Source organism: Lynx canadensis, chromosome C1 (genome assembly GCF_007474595.2).
Source record: "Lynx canadensis isolate LIC74 chromosome C1, mLynCan4.pri.v2, whole genome shotgun sequence".
NCBI classification, from domain to species: Eukaryota; Metazoa; Chordata; class Mammalia; order Carnivora; family Felidae; genus Lynx; species Lynx canadensis.
This window is the reverse complement of record NC_044310.1, coordinates 134,172,554-134,189,867: the sequence shown is the minus strand read 5'-3', so window position 1 is coordinate 134,189,867 and position 17,314 is coordinate 134,172,554. Positions and strand designations below refer to the sequence as shown.

Below are 17,314 nucleotides of genomic sequence, written 5' to 3'. Positions count from 1 at the left end.
ACTCAAACGAAAACATCTCAGAGAATATTGCAGGGCCAGGCATCAAAAACACAAAACTAAAATGAATCATGTGGAGCACCAGGGATATTACCATCTCCATGATTGCTATCATTGTCATTCTTACTTGTTTACTTAATAATTCCATGCTGCCAGGTTACTCCACCAAGCGCTCCTGTCTGTGAGGTTACTTACTGATCGCTTCCACAAACCGCTCAAAGAAGCTGTAAGGGAAGAGCGGCTCAGGCAGCTCCCGGAAAAACATCTTCAGTGCTCCGGTGACAACGTGGATGTCCTCCCACTGGCTGTCGTCCAAATTCAGCTTCTCTTCTGGGAAAACACGAGGAGAAATGGAACAACTGGTTTTAATGAAACAATTACAAGACACTAATTATTATGTTAATGTTTGCCTACTATCATCAGCAACCGTTAACAGCCTTCTGCACCTAGAGGTTTGGTGCTGTGCGTGGTTTTTTTTTCCCCTTTTCCGTAGGAAGGGAACATTTTCAATGGAATACCATCTGTAGGAATGCAGCTAACAAAAAAACAAGAGACACAAAGAGACAGTGCCATTGACACAGTATGTCAGATACATTTATTCCCATAATGCATCAGTATGAAAATTAGCATCACAGCTCAACATGATTCAAAGCTATTTGGTTTTGAGGCCGAGGGGCTAAGAGTTGCCAATGATGGCCGGCTCAAGGGACCGGCCTAAAGGCCTTGCTGAGCCAACAGGAGACATATGCTAAACACGGCAATAGAAAATGAGTTATTGCTTTACATGTGTTAGCCTTGCTATGTACAAGGGAATAATGGGTAACACTTTTTTCCCTTTTTTGCTGAATATAAAGTCAGCAAGGAATAGAATACTGAGTGAGAAAGGATATTAATTCCTTCTTACTGCTTCAAAAATATCTTTTTTTTTTTTTTTTTTTTTTTTTTTTTAGTTTTCATCTCAGCGAGGAAAATGTGCCCAGCAACAATATTAGACAGACCCCTGTTGGCCTACGGAGGCTATGCAAAGCTGTCAAAAATGATAACGCACTAAAGACAAACCACAAGTGCTTACCCACTCCGCCTACAAACAACAGAAATGTTTGCTTGGGAAGCTGGAGTGAGTTGAGGGATTTAAATATTAAAGGATGTAACTGCCAAAATGAAGTTTTTAGAAGAAATAAAGAGACGCTGGACAACTATTTTCTTCTTGTTCACCCTCAGAATGAAAGTCTGGAATCATTCTCACCCAAGAAGTGAAGGTAGCAGGATCTGAAAGCAACATCTTTACATACAACTGAAAGGAAGCAAAGCATGCAAGCATTGCTGCTGATCGGTAGTATTTGTCTTTGTAAACATGCGACATCAAAGCGCTTTTGAATTCTAGGTGGAACAAAAACTAAAGCTAATCATTTTTAACAGCCTGAGGTTAACTGAGCAGCCTAGTCTCCTGGCCAGAACTTAACAGGCATTTGGTCAACTGGATTTTTGTTTCTTTACCAATGTCTTGGGCTCAGGTTCACATGCCCCCTCTGTGTCAGTTTTATGAAGCAGAGGAGAATTTGCACCAAAAATGTGAGAAAAGCTGAGAATTGTCACCATAGGGAATCTCCGCATGGGCTGTTTTGCCAATAGTGTTCACGTCCTTTTAAAATCTTAGCTGTAATCTTTATCAGATCTCTTTTTCTAAATGGACTATTATTTCCAGGGCTGGTAAGTGGAGTTCCTGTTCAATAGGATGTTTGCAAAGAGAAGGAGAGAAGGTGGATCTGTTTATTTCAGATGGGCTATTTTCTTCTTCTCTTTCAGTCTTCATGCTTACCTCAATCATAACACAATAATATGATCCACAACAAAATCAGCAGAGGAGACCTTCTTTCTGCCCTGCAATCATTTTTGATTGATTGTATTTCAACAATTAGTCTTTTATTTGGCTACATACTATTGAAATAGGCCGACAGCATCTTAGCAGGCCAGCTTTAAACAGTCAACTGTTAACAATAGCATCAAAAAGGGAGACCTGATGGGGTTTACTGTCACTTTAAAGAACGGGGTTTTCACATTGTTGAAATCTGTCAGATATTTTGAAATGTCCCTCTCACTATGGTGCCACACCCCCTGCGTGCCCTTATAATAAAATTGGTTTTACTCCTGATTAAATCATTTTCTCCCTACCCACTACCATACTTCTCATAATGGACCTGTGCGCTCTACAGCTGGTGTTCTTCCCATGGTACCAATTCTTACTTTATCTTTTAAGCACTTTGCTGCTAAGATCTCATGCAGAGTGCTTATGTTTTGTTAAGAGCTTCATTCTTAGAGAAATAGCTTAACACATGTTCTAAAAATGTTGTACAACTTATTGCTTAAAACACATTTAGAAAATGTATAAGTACTGTAGCTTTGGCACTGAACTTTAAGTGGAAACCCAAACACACCACACACACACACACACACACACACACACACACACAAGTGCTCTCTCACACACAACTATCTTTACCAAAAATTTATCGGAAAAGTCCAAGACAAAATGCCAGCCTGGTACACGGGTTCGAGATTGCCAAAGGAAAGTACTCAGCAGGTGAAAAAGAGAATGATTTTATCTTGAGCAAGAAAACAACAATAACAAATAATTACTTGACCATTAGTATTTATGACCTCCAAATAAACATCAGTTAATTGAAGTCACTGCAAAAATGGAATATTTCAATATACACAACAAAGAAACTTTGCCAATCAATAAATACCATTTGATTATATCCACTTGAAATAACGTATAATATCGATATCGACTTGTACTACTTAAACCAGCATTTTTAGTATGTAGTGTTCATTAAAACAAAGCAAAACAAAACAATTTGTAGCCCTCCATAAGTAGCTTAAATAAACAATATGACAAGGAGCTGGAAAAATCTTTTGAGATATAATCTCTATTTTTTTATATCAAATTTTCATAGCCAGCAAAGTTTAAGATTACTTGTAAACCAGAGGACTTTAAGGTATATTTTTCAAGGCCAATGAGATTTATCTAAACAAGCAGTTATGTTCATATTTCTATGTCTTCTCATGAATCCAACCAGTTCTCAAGATGAACCAATCATAATCATATCTTGGTGTTAACAGGTATCATTATAAACACAGTTGTATTATTTGATAGACATTTTCTAACTAATCTGTTAGCAGTGCCACAGAAGTGCACAGAAGTGTTAGAAGTGCTTACGCTTCTCCCTTTGTTCAATAGAGCAAGGCTTGTCAACAGTAAAGCATTATTAACATTTGGCACTAGATAATTTTTCGTGGGGGCTCTGCTGTGCATGCTAGGATGTTTAGGAGCATCTCGGGCCCTAACCCAGTGGAGACTGGTAGCGCTTCCCAGTGGTGGTGATGAAACACCCCCAGATATGGCCAACTGTCTCCAGATATGGCAAAGTCATGCTCCGTTGAGATACACTCCAGTATAATGGAGCTGTAAGAATCTATAGAATTGCTCAATAAATATAGATTTATGAAGGTTCCCTTAGGTGAGCAGAGAGCTAGAAAACTAGATACATACTGAGATTTCTTTCATAAGACCTGAAGAACTGGTAATTATTATGGATGAAATCAAAACCTCTTCCGGAACAAAGTTCACATGACCACATTCCCGGGTGTTTTACAACAAAAACAATAACCAACAATTATGTAGTGCTTCCACTCTATGAGGGACTATGCTATGCACTTTAGACTCATTATCTAACGTAACGGTCTCAGTAAGACAGTGAAGTCCATGTTATTGTTATCACCTCCTCCATTTTACAGACAGGGAAAATGATACATGGGGAGATTAAGCAACTTTTCCATTGCTCACAAATGATGAATCCAGAATAAGGAGCCGGCACCCTCCCCCACCCCACAAAACCACTATGTTCAGACTTAATCTTGGCTGGCAGAAGTTAAAAGGGAAAAGGCAAATAAATGGTAATTGCAAGTGGTAGTGGATTGACTATTACTTCAAGATAGTGACTTTTACATTTTATCCCTAAATGTCTTACTTGAGGCTATGCTTTTACCTGTAAACTGACTCTGATCTTCAGTAATTACTCATTTAGAGGAGGAACAGATTCTTCTATAAACAGATATAAAGCAAATTGGCAATAAAAAGAAACTGCATTAGGAAAGGGGCAGGGGATGGAGCAAACGGTCACGTGATGATGTGATGAAGAGGAAATATGACAGAGTGGGAAAGAGATTATACGAAACACCAGGCCTGGGTTTACCACTGATGTGCCATATATCTGTTTACTTGATTGTGAAATGAAGATAGAAGGGTAGTAGTTGTTGTTATCAGATGAGAAAACATATCTGAAAAACATTTGGAAAGCACAAGGAAACAAAGACATCCAAGATGCTACTATGACATGAAAGGTGGAATAAAGGCCAAAAGGGCAAAATATATAAGGGCCTAAGGCAATGGAAATACTGAGCAAAGAGCATAACCATCCTGTCGTTTTAGGCGATGTACCTCAGCATGATGCAGTTTGTCACATGAGATCAACAGAAATTTGACCTCCTGGAGTCCAGTACTGGAAAGAAGTCTGGCTTCGTCACGATATCTCACAATCCTTCCTCTGATAATTGTGTTGATTTCTCCTGATTTCTCTAATCGGGCTTTCTTAAATTCATTCTTTTGTCTTAAAGCATTTAAACAGAATTGAAGATAGGTCAAGCTCTGGAGTCCAAATACTATGTGACTTTTATTAGAACACAACAAATATATCTTAACATTGTAACTAAATGAGGCCATCTTGAAATGTCCTTTCTTGAAGAGTCTTTTGTGTATTTTATTTATTTTAAGTAAACACATCTATATTAAGCTATTTATATTTGAAAGAAAAAAATAGTAACTATTAGGAATAATCTGTCTTAAAATGGAGAATTAAAAGATGGGCCTTTGATAGCTACAGCAGGTCTTGGTAATTTCCCAGGAAAAAAGGCATGTTTAATAGTTTAATTACCTCTTCCCTCTTATATATTGCTGTATAGACTGGTATAACCGGAATTTGCATTGCCTGGTGTGATTTCAACTAAACTTACCATGTTAACCCAGTGTTGATTAAAACGTGACCGCAGAAAACTTGAATGATCCAGAAGTGACTAGTGACATAAAAGTAAAGACGTACTTCTTTGTATATTGAAGAACAAGTGCATTTTTATCTTGTTATTTTTTTCCATGGCACTTTTAAAGCTTCTTTCCAACTTTATTTTACTGTTGTAACAAAAAAGAGGAAAGACACCCCAACTTTCCCAGGATATGGTGAGAAGAGCTCTGATTTCATTAATATAATGACAAGAACCTATTACATTGTGAAACTCTCATAAAGGATGTGGTATCTGCTTCCAGAGCAGATGACCATTTGGAAACCTTATCTGAAAGGCCTGCTGGGTACATGAAAGTCACAGCACGAATGAAAGAGATGCCAGAGGGACTACCGATCTGAAAATAATAATACGTTTGGCCATAAAATCAAACTGGAAGATTAGTTATTAAAGTGGATAAGACACACTGTTTATCTATAAGGATATAGCTGATTTTTAGTTTAGCACTTAAAGCAGTGGATCAAAAGGAAGTTGGTGGAATCATTCGAATAGCTCAACCTTTCCTGTTGTGTTAGCCCCTTAAAGTAACAGTTCAGTTTGATTTCCAGTAGATTAGAGAGTTTCCAAATTCTCAAACACAACGATGTAAACCCTGTGTCAAAAGTAGCATCCTTCCATGCTGTACTCACTCCAGCTCCTTCCTACAGCATCTTGGGTATAACATGAGACTTTGGTGATGACATTATTTTAGAAAACTTGACCAGTTGGCCAGTTAGTTTGTATGTTTACTTGATTTTTATTAAATAAACATAGATGGAATAGACACTACATACTAGAGCCATATTATGTGTTTTTCAAAGCAATCGCTGTTGAGGTTGTTTTATATTCCTCAAAGGAGAGTATTTTACCAGGTGCTCTGAAATATTATTTAAGTGGATATAGACTAAGTTCTAGACATTTCACATCTGATACCTGTTCCCTAGCATCAGACTCTATTGACCTTGCAGACAAGCAAGAACAAACTCAAAGAATAAATATATCACCCAAGAAATGTGCAGTATGTCTGTAATGGGCTGAATTGTGTCATCTCCAATTCATACATGGAAGTCCTAACCCCCAGTATCGTAGAATATGGCTGTATTTGAAGATGGGCCTTTAAAGAGGTTATTAAGGTAAACTGAGGTCATATGGGTGGGCCTTAACCCAATATGAGTGCTGTCCTCCTACAAAGAGATTAGGACACAGACATGTACTAAGGGAAGACCATGTGAAGAAATAGGAAGAAGACGGCTGTCTACAAACCAGGGAGAGAGGCTTCAAAGGAAAGCAACTCTGCCAACACCTTGATCCTGGACTTCTTGCCTTCCTAACTATGAGAAAATAGATTTCTGTTGTTTAGTCTCACCCAATTCCCAGTCTGTGGTACGTTGTCATTGCAGTCCTAAAGAAATGAATATCATGGCCAAAGGTTTGCATAGAGAAAGATGTTATGTTCCTGGATCACATCTAAACATCTTCTTAACACGCAGACTATACCACACTTATGAAATATGGTAGACAATAGAGATAGCTGTTTAGGTTATTCTAGCTGAATAAAAATAATTATCTAGATTCAGAGAAAAGGTTTGAAGCTGGAACCAATTGGAGAATAGCTTGCCTACTTAGATTCCACCCAACTATTTCAAATGATTTGCTTTATAAACACATGCAGGATACTCTCTATCTTGGTGCCCCTAGACAAAGAATAAAATTACTATTGCCATTTTCTTACTAATTCTTTTTTCTAGCTACTTCTTCTAAAGTACAAATATTTCATTGCTGTTATAGCCTCAGATACAAAATACTAGGGAACATTTAAAATGCTCTCAATGCAAGCTAAATCAACTTTCTATGGCTGTGGTACCTATCAAAGAAGGAGGAAAGTGGTTTTAAATATGAAACTTCACATTCCACATCTCAAGACATTTATTCCTTAAAATTTATCATAGTAACTCCCTGGAAGCTATGAGGAGGCCTACATTGGAAAATGGTGACTTTACTGTAAGAGAAGATGGTTGGATCTGTGTGCAGAATGTGTGGTTTTGCCACATGGTGTACAAAATATAGTTTTGTGTGGTCTCCTTAGTAGGAAAGAGAGAAGAACCAAGGAAATAACCAGAAACTCTCTAAGATACTGAAACTAAAAAGAAAACAAAAAACAAAAACAAAAACAAAACCCCCAAACAAACAAACAAAAACTTTTATTTCTTAACACCTAATGGAATGTTTTGGCATTCCATGTTGGCTTGCTCTCTACGTATTTCATGTTGTGTATATTTCTTTGCAAAACACTTAGGAAGCCCAAGGCATGCAAATAATGTCACAGGCTAATATGAAATATCCTTCATTACTCTCTTTGAAGGAAGCAGAGCCACCCTCTACTATATCCAGCACAGGAACTGGGTCAGGAATGAGAATGCCTTATTTTTATTTTTCCTCAGATTTCATTTGAATGTAAATAATAACATAATAAATAGGTACAACTGAAACTTGTGAAGCAGGCACCACAGATGGAAAGTATAACAAATGTGTCATTGCTTTGTGCATTTTTAATTTATAATGGCATAACATAAAACTTCTTCCCATCATCATAACTCCCATGTATAATGCCACCTTATAAAATGATGTTATTGACATTATGCTTCTCTCCGGGCTTTTAGATGGTTTTTGTCCGGGCACCTGAGGAGAGATGACCCTCTTCAGAGTCTAACAACAACACTACCACCGGCAAAACTGAATTGACTTTATTTGTTAGGATCATACATTTAAAAAGAGAATATATTTCATGGCAACCAATATATATTTCTTTAATTCCTTTCATTCTCAGAGCTTCCAACACTGCTCTTATTTCCATTCAGTCAAAGGCTTTTTGTGCTCTGCAGACACCATACACAATGGTTCATTTTATTTGACCGTCTTCTCCAAACAGATTCTGAATTTGTTTGAATTCCATGGATGATTTCATACATTACATCCTCCAAAGGGGAGAGAATCCGTAGGATTAAATTTCAGCAAAGTCATTTTTGAGTTTCCTTCGTTATCGGCTCTAAATTTCAGCACCATTGCTATTTGTTCCCTCTAAGTTATATTACATTTGTAAATATCAAGCAGAAGGTCAGATCAAAACATATCTCATAATGATATCTAGGAAATAAATATAACTAAATCCTATTAATGCCCATATACAGATAACATTTCCATTGTAGGTATATGCACATACCTAGACATTATTTAAAGCGCTGGCTTCCTCACTTGTCTAATGAGAACTGTAATCTCTCCCTCCTCATTTTGTGTGAGAATTAAGTGAAGTGATATATGTAAAAGATTTAGTACAGGCTTGTTATAGCATTATTAGAAAATTTATTTGGACATTTTCTTCTTTGTCAACCAGACTTTGGCAAATGATTCCAGAATCTAATATAATTTCTAGCGTTTATTATTCCCTTTACTGCATTGTTGGTGTTTGTGGGATTAGAGATGGTATCATTTAGCAGGAAGGACCCGGTTTGTTGCTAGGTTAGAAGTCTTCCATCTGGAAAGATTCCGTCAGGAAAATAGAAATAAAAGGTAAACAAAATTGGTAGATTAAGACAGTGCTACTCTCATTCACTGAAATCATTTTATTCCTAGATAAGATATCAATAAAGATAACCAAAAGAAAGAGATTTTTTGGGCAATTATTGAGGATAAATTTTTCCACTAAATTATCTTGCTTAATTGATTCATGGGAGTAGTTAAGTAAATTTTCTATTTCGTAGCATAAGAACTGCCAGAGTTCTCCAAAGGGACATGAAATCAGAGTTGGGAGACGTGTAAGTTTTATGACTCCTTGCATAATGTTAGACAGAATAGGTAGATCTCCATGCATCCATTTCTTTTTGAAACCACCAAATAACACTCTCTTCTTAATTCTGTATTTGTGTAATATTTTAAGTCCAGAATAATGAGATGGAGTCTTTCAGGAATCTATTATCAATAACTGGTTATTTTGGGGTTTTTTGTGAATGAGAAGTTTTAGAGATTTTTTTTTCCCACCTCAAAAGAGAGTCTGCCTGTCTGACTCCAGGGGTCTCCAGCTTTCAAAGATATGGAACAGAAAATCACCATTGTGTCACTTTCTAACATAACTTTTGAGAATCATCATTCATATAAATAATTCACGATGTGGGCTGTTTTTATTACAAAGAAGCTATAAAAACTAGCTGATAAAAATTGTCAAAACACTTAATAACATGCTACTTGAAAACCTACATTGTTTAATATGAAGAGTGCGGTGCTTATTGTTATTTAAAATTTATTTATTTTATTTTGAAATGGATAATGTATTCACACAATTTAAAGTTAAAAATATATACTGCAAAAGTCTCTTCCTAGTTTATCCCTAGCTAGTCAGTTTACATCCCCAGAGAAAACCCATATTATCAATTTCCTATGTATCCTTTCAAAGCCATTTTCTATACTCAAGCAATATTACCCTCTACCACCACTTAAAATACACACAGCAATACAATCTATGCACCGTTCGACATCTTGATTCTTTTCACTTGACAATATATCATAGAAGTTATTCAAAATCAGGACTTCCTTCTTCTACTTTTTAAAGCTATATATTTACTTTTATGGATGTACAGTAATTTACTTAATGAGTTTTCAATTGTCAGAGATTTTGCATAGAGCTAGTGTAAGGAATCTTGTTCTTAGATCATTTATATCTAACTTTAAGTATGTACCTGGGTGAACAGAACAAATTCGTAGACCTGGAGTTTCTAGATCAAAAATTGTTTGTATATCTAAAATATTCATAGGCCTCGCCAAATTGCCCTCATAGCTCGTGCACCAATTTATGTTACCATCACAAAATTTTAGAGACTGTGGTTCACTAAGAGCATATATTCATTACTGCCTGTCACTCTTCTCAGATGTCCATAGATAAATTGTGCCTTTAACTGAATAGTGGAAAAAAATACTAAATGAACAATAAAATGAGTAGAGGTATAGAGACTAAGACTAAAAATACACACAAAAATCTTGGTTAATGAAGTGAAAAGCTTAAATATTTAAATGACAATAACTGGTAAGCAATTGATTTTAATAAACGTATAACATTAATAACTACAAATAGTAAAATAAGCTCCAATAACAATAACTGTTTTCTGATGAAATAAGACATTAATAGAAACAACCAAACCAAAAAAAAAAAACCAACACAACAAAAACGAGCATTCTAAAAATAACGGAACGAATGGAATTCTACCACTTATGTAAATTTCAGCAATTAGTAGTACAAAGGAAATATTGATCAAATTATTTAACATATTAATTCATTAAAATAATTTATGAGACACCTACTAGATGCCAATGTGACAAATGCAAGAAGTATGAGAGGAAAGACAATTCTAAGGACAGAATGAGAATTGCAAGATGTTTGAGAAATGGTGTAAAAACTTTTGAAGTCCTGGCAATTCATAAGTTCTCCTTAACATCACTGCTAGGATTGTGCTGTCTTTAGGGAAGAAGCTACCCTTTTTAATTTTATATTTGCTTCATCAGTACAAAGAAATGCTCAATTAGTTGTTTAATAAGTACCTCTTTAATAAAGATCATGATGATAATGACGATAGCCATGTAACCCTCCCAGGTCTGAGGGTTTTCTACAGTTCCTGTTGTAGAAACTTAGGAAGACATCATTTGCTATAGTCTCAGGTGAACTGTTAGTACTGAGACACATTTCCAAGCAGCCCAGGAGGTTCTGGTCCCTCGGAACCTCTTCTCTCTCAGCAAGCAGAGCAGAGATGTACTTGGGATAACCTCACCATGCACTTCTCTCGTGAAAGTGCACGCCAAAGTCAGTGGAGGAAGGTGGACTGATGTATATGAGAAGATCCTGGCTTCTGTGACCAGCTACTCTTCTCCTTGTTTCTCTTTCAGTCTAACACTAAACCAATCTGTGGCACTAACTCCTGGGTCTCTGCCTATGTTTCCTGATGTTACCCAGATATCTATGTTGCTAATCTTTACTCTGGCCTACATTCAGCTTCATTTCAGATCCTGCTTACTATGTTTCTAATCCTCCCTGGTCATCCTGTCACTCCTGGGCACACCCTACATAATTCAACTCTACTGACTAACCAAAATGTTTCTCGGGTGTCCCTCCTCCAAACAAGTTCATTCTTATTAATCTTTTTTATCCCCAGTGTTTAGCCTAGTGCCTCATGCGGTTTTACTATTTATGGACATACTGGTGTTGCCTGTCCAATTTTAACCTCCTCTGATAGTAGAGGTTATTTCATACTACAATAATAATGCTGATAACAGTCTGTGTGCATACACACACAGGTACAGCATAATTTTTGTGTTCTCTTTGTTCATTTTAATCTCTTAAGACACTTAGCCAACACGGAAATTATAAATAGGTCGTTCAGTCACTCGTTTATTCATTTATCAAATATTTATTGAACTCCAACTTTGTGCCAGGCATGTTGTAATTGCCGGGGTGAAACAATACATACTGAAGACCTGGTCTCTAAGCTTGAAGCTCTTGCAGTATATAGGGAAAAAAAAAACATAATAGAATGTGGAAAATGTTACTACACAGCTTAGTGTAGACAGCTATGGGAACATAGAAGATGAGTATCTAGCTTCCTTTGGAATGTGATCAAGAGAGGTTTCCCAGCTGAGGCTTCACATAACAATTAGTTTCTGAGCAGCCATGTGGACAGTGGTGAGGTACAGGAGGATGTGGAAGAGGATGGGAAGATGTATACAAAGAACATGAGAAGTAACAGTCATGCTAAGGACTGAGGAACACAATGCATTTGTGGATCTTTAAGTTGCTGGGGAGCACAGATGTATAGGTTCCACATCTCAGAGTGCTGAGAATGGAAAGGAAGGTACAGGCCACAGCATGAGGACCTTATGGCTGAAATCGGCTGGATCACAAACAAGACAGTGACATTCTAGAAAGGTGCTCCAGCAGGAGTGAGTAGGATGGATCAGAGTGAGTATATGGATGAGAGGTGGCATGTCCAAGAGGCACCATGAGCAAGGAGCTCGGTTGAGGGGCTCTGCTGTGCTAAAATATTGCATATTCACCATGGAAAAAACATTTCAAGGAAGTCAGGAAATAAGAGAGAGACACTCAGGTGTATTGATGAAACCATTACATAGTAAAAAAAGAAGTCTAGAAAAACGATGGTTAGGCATGTACAAAGGATTAAAGTTCAGAAACCAATTATTTCTCATAGGTTCAAGAAAGTCAAAATATTCTATTTTCCTGAAGTTTATAAAAACCTGCTGGTAGTTGGAAATGAGAATCCGTTTGGATTATCTGACCAGAGATAAGACTTCAATGGTGTTTCAATATCATGCACTACTTTACGGACTCTACAAAAGGGAATTACAATTAATTGGATTATGCTGGTTTCCACACGCTGATTGTAGGAAAAGAAAGTATAAAAGTGTAACCAATGCTAACAGGTCATATCTATCATCAACCATGGGATTTTCTTTTTTACTTACCAATAAGATTAATTTCTTCTTTACAATCTTTCAATTTGAAGTCATTTTAATTATAGAGTTTAGAAAATTCAAAGGAGAAAGCAAACCTACTTTCAATGTATTATTAATAATTGACCTCATTTTTATTCATCTTTATGATGAGGGAAAAAGAAATGGATGGCTTGTTTATTGTTTAGATGAGTTTTACTTAGTTAAGATCCCTTTGCAAACTTTTCTCAATTTCGATTTAATTAAAAATTATTTTATACTGAATTTCTGTAAAGTGCTAAGACCAAGGCTAGGTTCTTGGATTCATAAAGATGTGGTCTCTTTTTCAGGGAACTTGAAAAAGTCTGAAAAAGACTCAGGTCTGCAAACCTCAAACATTATTACATGGCTAAGTGGAATGTTAGATTAAAGATATAAATTACTAGATAATATAATTGAGCACTTCTCTGGGAGTATTATAAGTGCTTTGCATGTATTAACTCATTTGATCGTCACAACAACATATGCTATAGGTATTGTTATTAGTTCAATTTTACTGACAGGGAAATGGAGGTACAGGGATCAAGCAATTTGTCCAAGTTCACTCAGGTTTTTAGCTAGAGTCCAGTCCATTGGGCTCTAAGCCTGAAACCTTAGTCACTGCCAGCACAGAGTATGGACTGCTTCATTCTGACTGGGGTGACAGGGGAAAATTCTCTAACTATGACAGTAAAGGGATCAAAGAATTTTGATGACCGAGGTGAGCGAAAAAGCATGTTGTAGGTGAACGTTCTATAAATGTGTTCCCAGGACCAGCCATTTTGGTATCACATAGGACATTATTAGAAATGCAAATTATTACATTATACCCCAAACCTACTGCATCAGAATCTCTGGGGTACAGATGGCCATCTGCAATTTAACAAGTCTTCCAGGTGATTCTGAGGCATGGTAACATCTGAGAGCCACTATTTTAGCAAAGAGAGATGATATGGATAAAGGTTGGATTATTGGCAAATGGCGTCTTTACAGGTAGTGCAAAGGTGGGTTATGAAATGTGAGAACCTGGCTTGGAAGTTGGTGGAATGCCTTGACTGCCATGCTAAGAAATTCAAGGTTTAAATGTTCTCCTTTAGACAAGAGACAGCTACTAAAAGTCTGAATGCAGAAATATATCATTCAGACTGTAGTTTATGGAAATAAGTCAGTTGGGAATATAATGACGCATTTGAGAGGTGAGAAGGTGAGAAGATGCAAAATGGTTACAAAACTACTGTAATAGTCCAAGGCATCACAAAGGCCAGAACAAAGTAGCGTTTGTAGAAATGCAAAGAGGCTACGTGAGACCTTAAAATTTAGTAAAAGTAGTGGTGGCAAAAGGAAAAAAGAATCAAGTACAACTCTTGTTTTTGGCTAAAAGGATGTTGATGTGTCAATGTAGTTGTCTTATATTGAACACATGAGAAAGAGTAGCTAGGATTTTTTTATTCATTCCATTTGTTCTTAGAAAGAAGATGCCAGGTTTGGGTATGCTATTGACATTTTCATATGGCAATTTCCATTGGACATTTGAATATTTGGATATGTAGCTTAGTAAAGGGGGATGAAGATTGGCTAGGTTGATTTGAGGATTAACAGGTAGAAATAAAAGTTGAATAATAACAACAGTGATGCCAAAAGCCATGAACCTAACACCTATCATGTACCAGTTACTGTGACAGGTAATTTAAACATGTGATCTTATTTAGCTTCCATAGGAACCAAGCAAAGTAGTCTATCCACACCTAACATGTAAAGATGTAAGGACCAGAGAATGTATGTAACTTGCTCAAGTTCATACAGAAAGTTAGTGCCACAGGTGATTCTAACGGTTGCTTTACTCACAAACTATTTTGTAAGACTACCCTAAAATAATAAGGGAGGAAAATGATCATGTAGGAATAGAAAGAGCAATAAGAGAAGAGTGCCATTCAAATTTATGTCCTGGAAGTGAGAATATAATTATTTTTACATAAGGTTTATAAACAAACAGCTCCAGACCATGACATAAAAGAAATATCCAACCAACATGGATTCCTGCGTTAATAGTTTATCTCTAATGATCAGCATCTACACAAATCAGTGTGTTTGGCAAGGCAAATTCCACTGCAGTTTCATCTGTAGAGAGTTGCACTAGTTTTTTTGTTTTCATTTTTTTTTTAATGTTTATTTATTTTTGACAGACGGAGACAGAACAAACCAGGGGAAGAGCAGAAAGAGAGGGAGACACAGAATCAAGAGCAGGCTCCAGGCTTTGGGCTGACAGCACAGAGCCTTATGCGGGGCTCAAACTCAGGAACTGTGAGATCATGACCTGAGCCGAAGTCGGACACTTAAAACCTACTGAGCCACCCAGGTGCCCTGAGAGTTGCGGGAGTTTTAAGTACACCGAACAAGTCACAATTTGTGATTCAGGTCATTTCTGCTGAAGAACACCTATCAACGCAAACCCAATGCTCTTTGGTGTGTTACTGATTAATAACAATGGTGACATCTAAAGTCAAGAGGAGGGGCGCCTGGGTGGCGCAGTCGGTTAAGCGTCCGACTTCAGCCAGGTCACGATCTCGCGGTCCGTGAGTTCGAGCCCCGCGTCGGGCTCTGGGCTGATGGCTCGGAGCCTGGAGCCTGTTTCCGATTCTGTGTCTCCCTCTCTCTCTGCCCCTCCCCCGTTCATGCTCTGTCTCTCTCTGTCCCAAAAATAAATAAACGTTGAAAAAAAAAATAAAAAAAAAATAAAGTCAAAAGGAATGAAACACATAGAGTGATAGATGTTTTCCAGGTTCAGTAGTTGTATCTATGTAAACGACAAGTTGATAGCAGGCAATCAGATTAGAAACTTGGTTAGTCAAGTATAAACTGTCAGATTTATAACTTTCCATCTTAGTGTAAAATATTTAGGAAGACAATATTAAATGATAAGTATTGGTTAAAGATATAAAATGGTTTTAGGAACATTATTTTCTGAAAATCTAGGTTACATTTGCTCTAATGAACAGAGTTATTTTTAGTGACAGAACAGCCATACCTTAATTTGAATGTGTGATAAGGCATTTGAATAAACCTCCACAATACGTACCACATGCAGATTGTATTTATATACTGAACACACCTTTGTCATGTATTTTAAAGAGTAAAATTTCTTATTCCCATTCATTCAAGGACTCTAAATGGCACAACCTGCCATTTAATCTTAACTTTCCACTTCACTAAGACCCAGATCATCTGCTTCTGTTAAACTGGTGTACTTGTTATTCTCAAGAAAGAATTGTACACTATAGCCTCTCTACTTTGGTTCTTGCTCATTCTTGACCAACTATAATGCCGGCTCTTTCCTCCTACCCCATCCTACCAATTCTTTAAAGCCCAAAGGAAGCCTTCACATCTCCAGAAATCCTGCCTAGAGCTATCCACTTTTCCTTGATCTCACTCTGCTTTGAAAGCTGAGTGTTTATTGCCTATGACACTAATTTGCGGATTAAGCATTAACAATCATGGCATTCTTGCATTGTGTCTCTCCGCCTTCTGCTCTCTTGCAGATACCTCCTATTGGCCCAATCCAGTTGGAAGCCTTTCGGCAAGGGGACCTTGGAGACGTAAGGTATACAGGTCAGATCCTGGGTACTGAACAGGGTACCCAGTGAAGAGTGGAGAACAGATGTGTGTGTGTGTGTGTGGCGGGGGGCAAGGGTGACAGGAGAAAATAACAAGCATATCAATTCAATCTAATCGTCTGTCAGCTGAAACCTAGAAGTCCAATTGCCCAGAGAAATATTTCAGAATCTCAAAATAGTGTAACTTGGTTGTGAATTTTGTAGAAACTTTATGGGTGGGGACAAAAATCTTTTGTGTAAGGACATCCCTAACATCCTTAATCCCATAAAGAAACACATGTACATGCATTTATTTCAATGTATAATTATTGACATAAACACAGCTGCTCTCTATGTTAAAGGAACATTAAACTCACAAAAGCATGGAAATTCCTACTTAGAGTGCCTACTCCATCCTTAACATGCCTTGTTGTGCCCAGATGCTACATGTGTTTTTGTACCATTTAAAAGGTTGATGTACAAAAGCAAAAGGTGGTAGAAAAATTAACTGGAGAGAGGATCAAGCCATGTAGAATTGTCCTATTCTTACATTTTATTATGCTCTAATCTCCATAATGCCCAGGCACCACAAAACAAATTAAGAATTAAAGAAGAGATGATTTGTGGATTTGGGGATTTGGGGGCAGGAAAGCTACACATGTAAAGATACACAAGACACGTACAGCCAAAACAGAAGAATACTGAAATTGTGTAGTTTATGTTAAACTTAAAATAAATAGAGATTTACACTTCCCTTTAGATCCAGAAATACATGAAAGTTGCAAGGCAGCCCACAACAAAGCAATTGACAAGAAAGATAGCATCTGCTTTTCTGTCTATTCAAGCTGAAGTTTTTTCATTCTAAATGCAAGCAATGCTTCCCAAGTTAACATAATTAACTCATGACAATCCTGAAACATCATAATATAAGATACAGATGGAAATTCAAAGCTTTAAAAATGTCAGCTAACTGCATCAGGATTATCACTTTTTTTAAAGTGAACAAACCATAATGCTAATTAAAACAGGTGTTTTTATTTCAAACCCTTTTGCATGTTATGAAATTACAACCAGGGTTATTTATTTAT

The 17,314-nt window shown here is 36.9% G+C and overlaps 1 protein-coding gene across 2 annotated transcripts in view; it reads right to left on the bottom strand.

Moving 5' to 3' along the window:
• The window catches only part of ARHGAP15 (Rho GTPase activating protein 15), a 619,910-nt gene that overhangs the window by 133,373 nt on the left and 469,223 nt on the right, over nucleotides 1-17,314 (bottom strand). For both annotated transcript variants that reach the window (XM_030327812.1, XM_030327811.1), the window contains exon 12: nucleotides 193-327. In XM_030327812.1, the coding sequence (XP_030183672.1) occupies nucleotides 193-327 (135 nt within the window). The remainder of the gene's footprint in view (nucleotides 1-192; nucleotides 328-17,314) is intronic.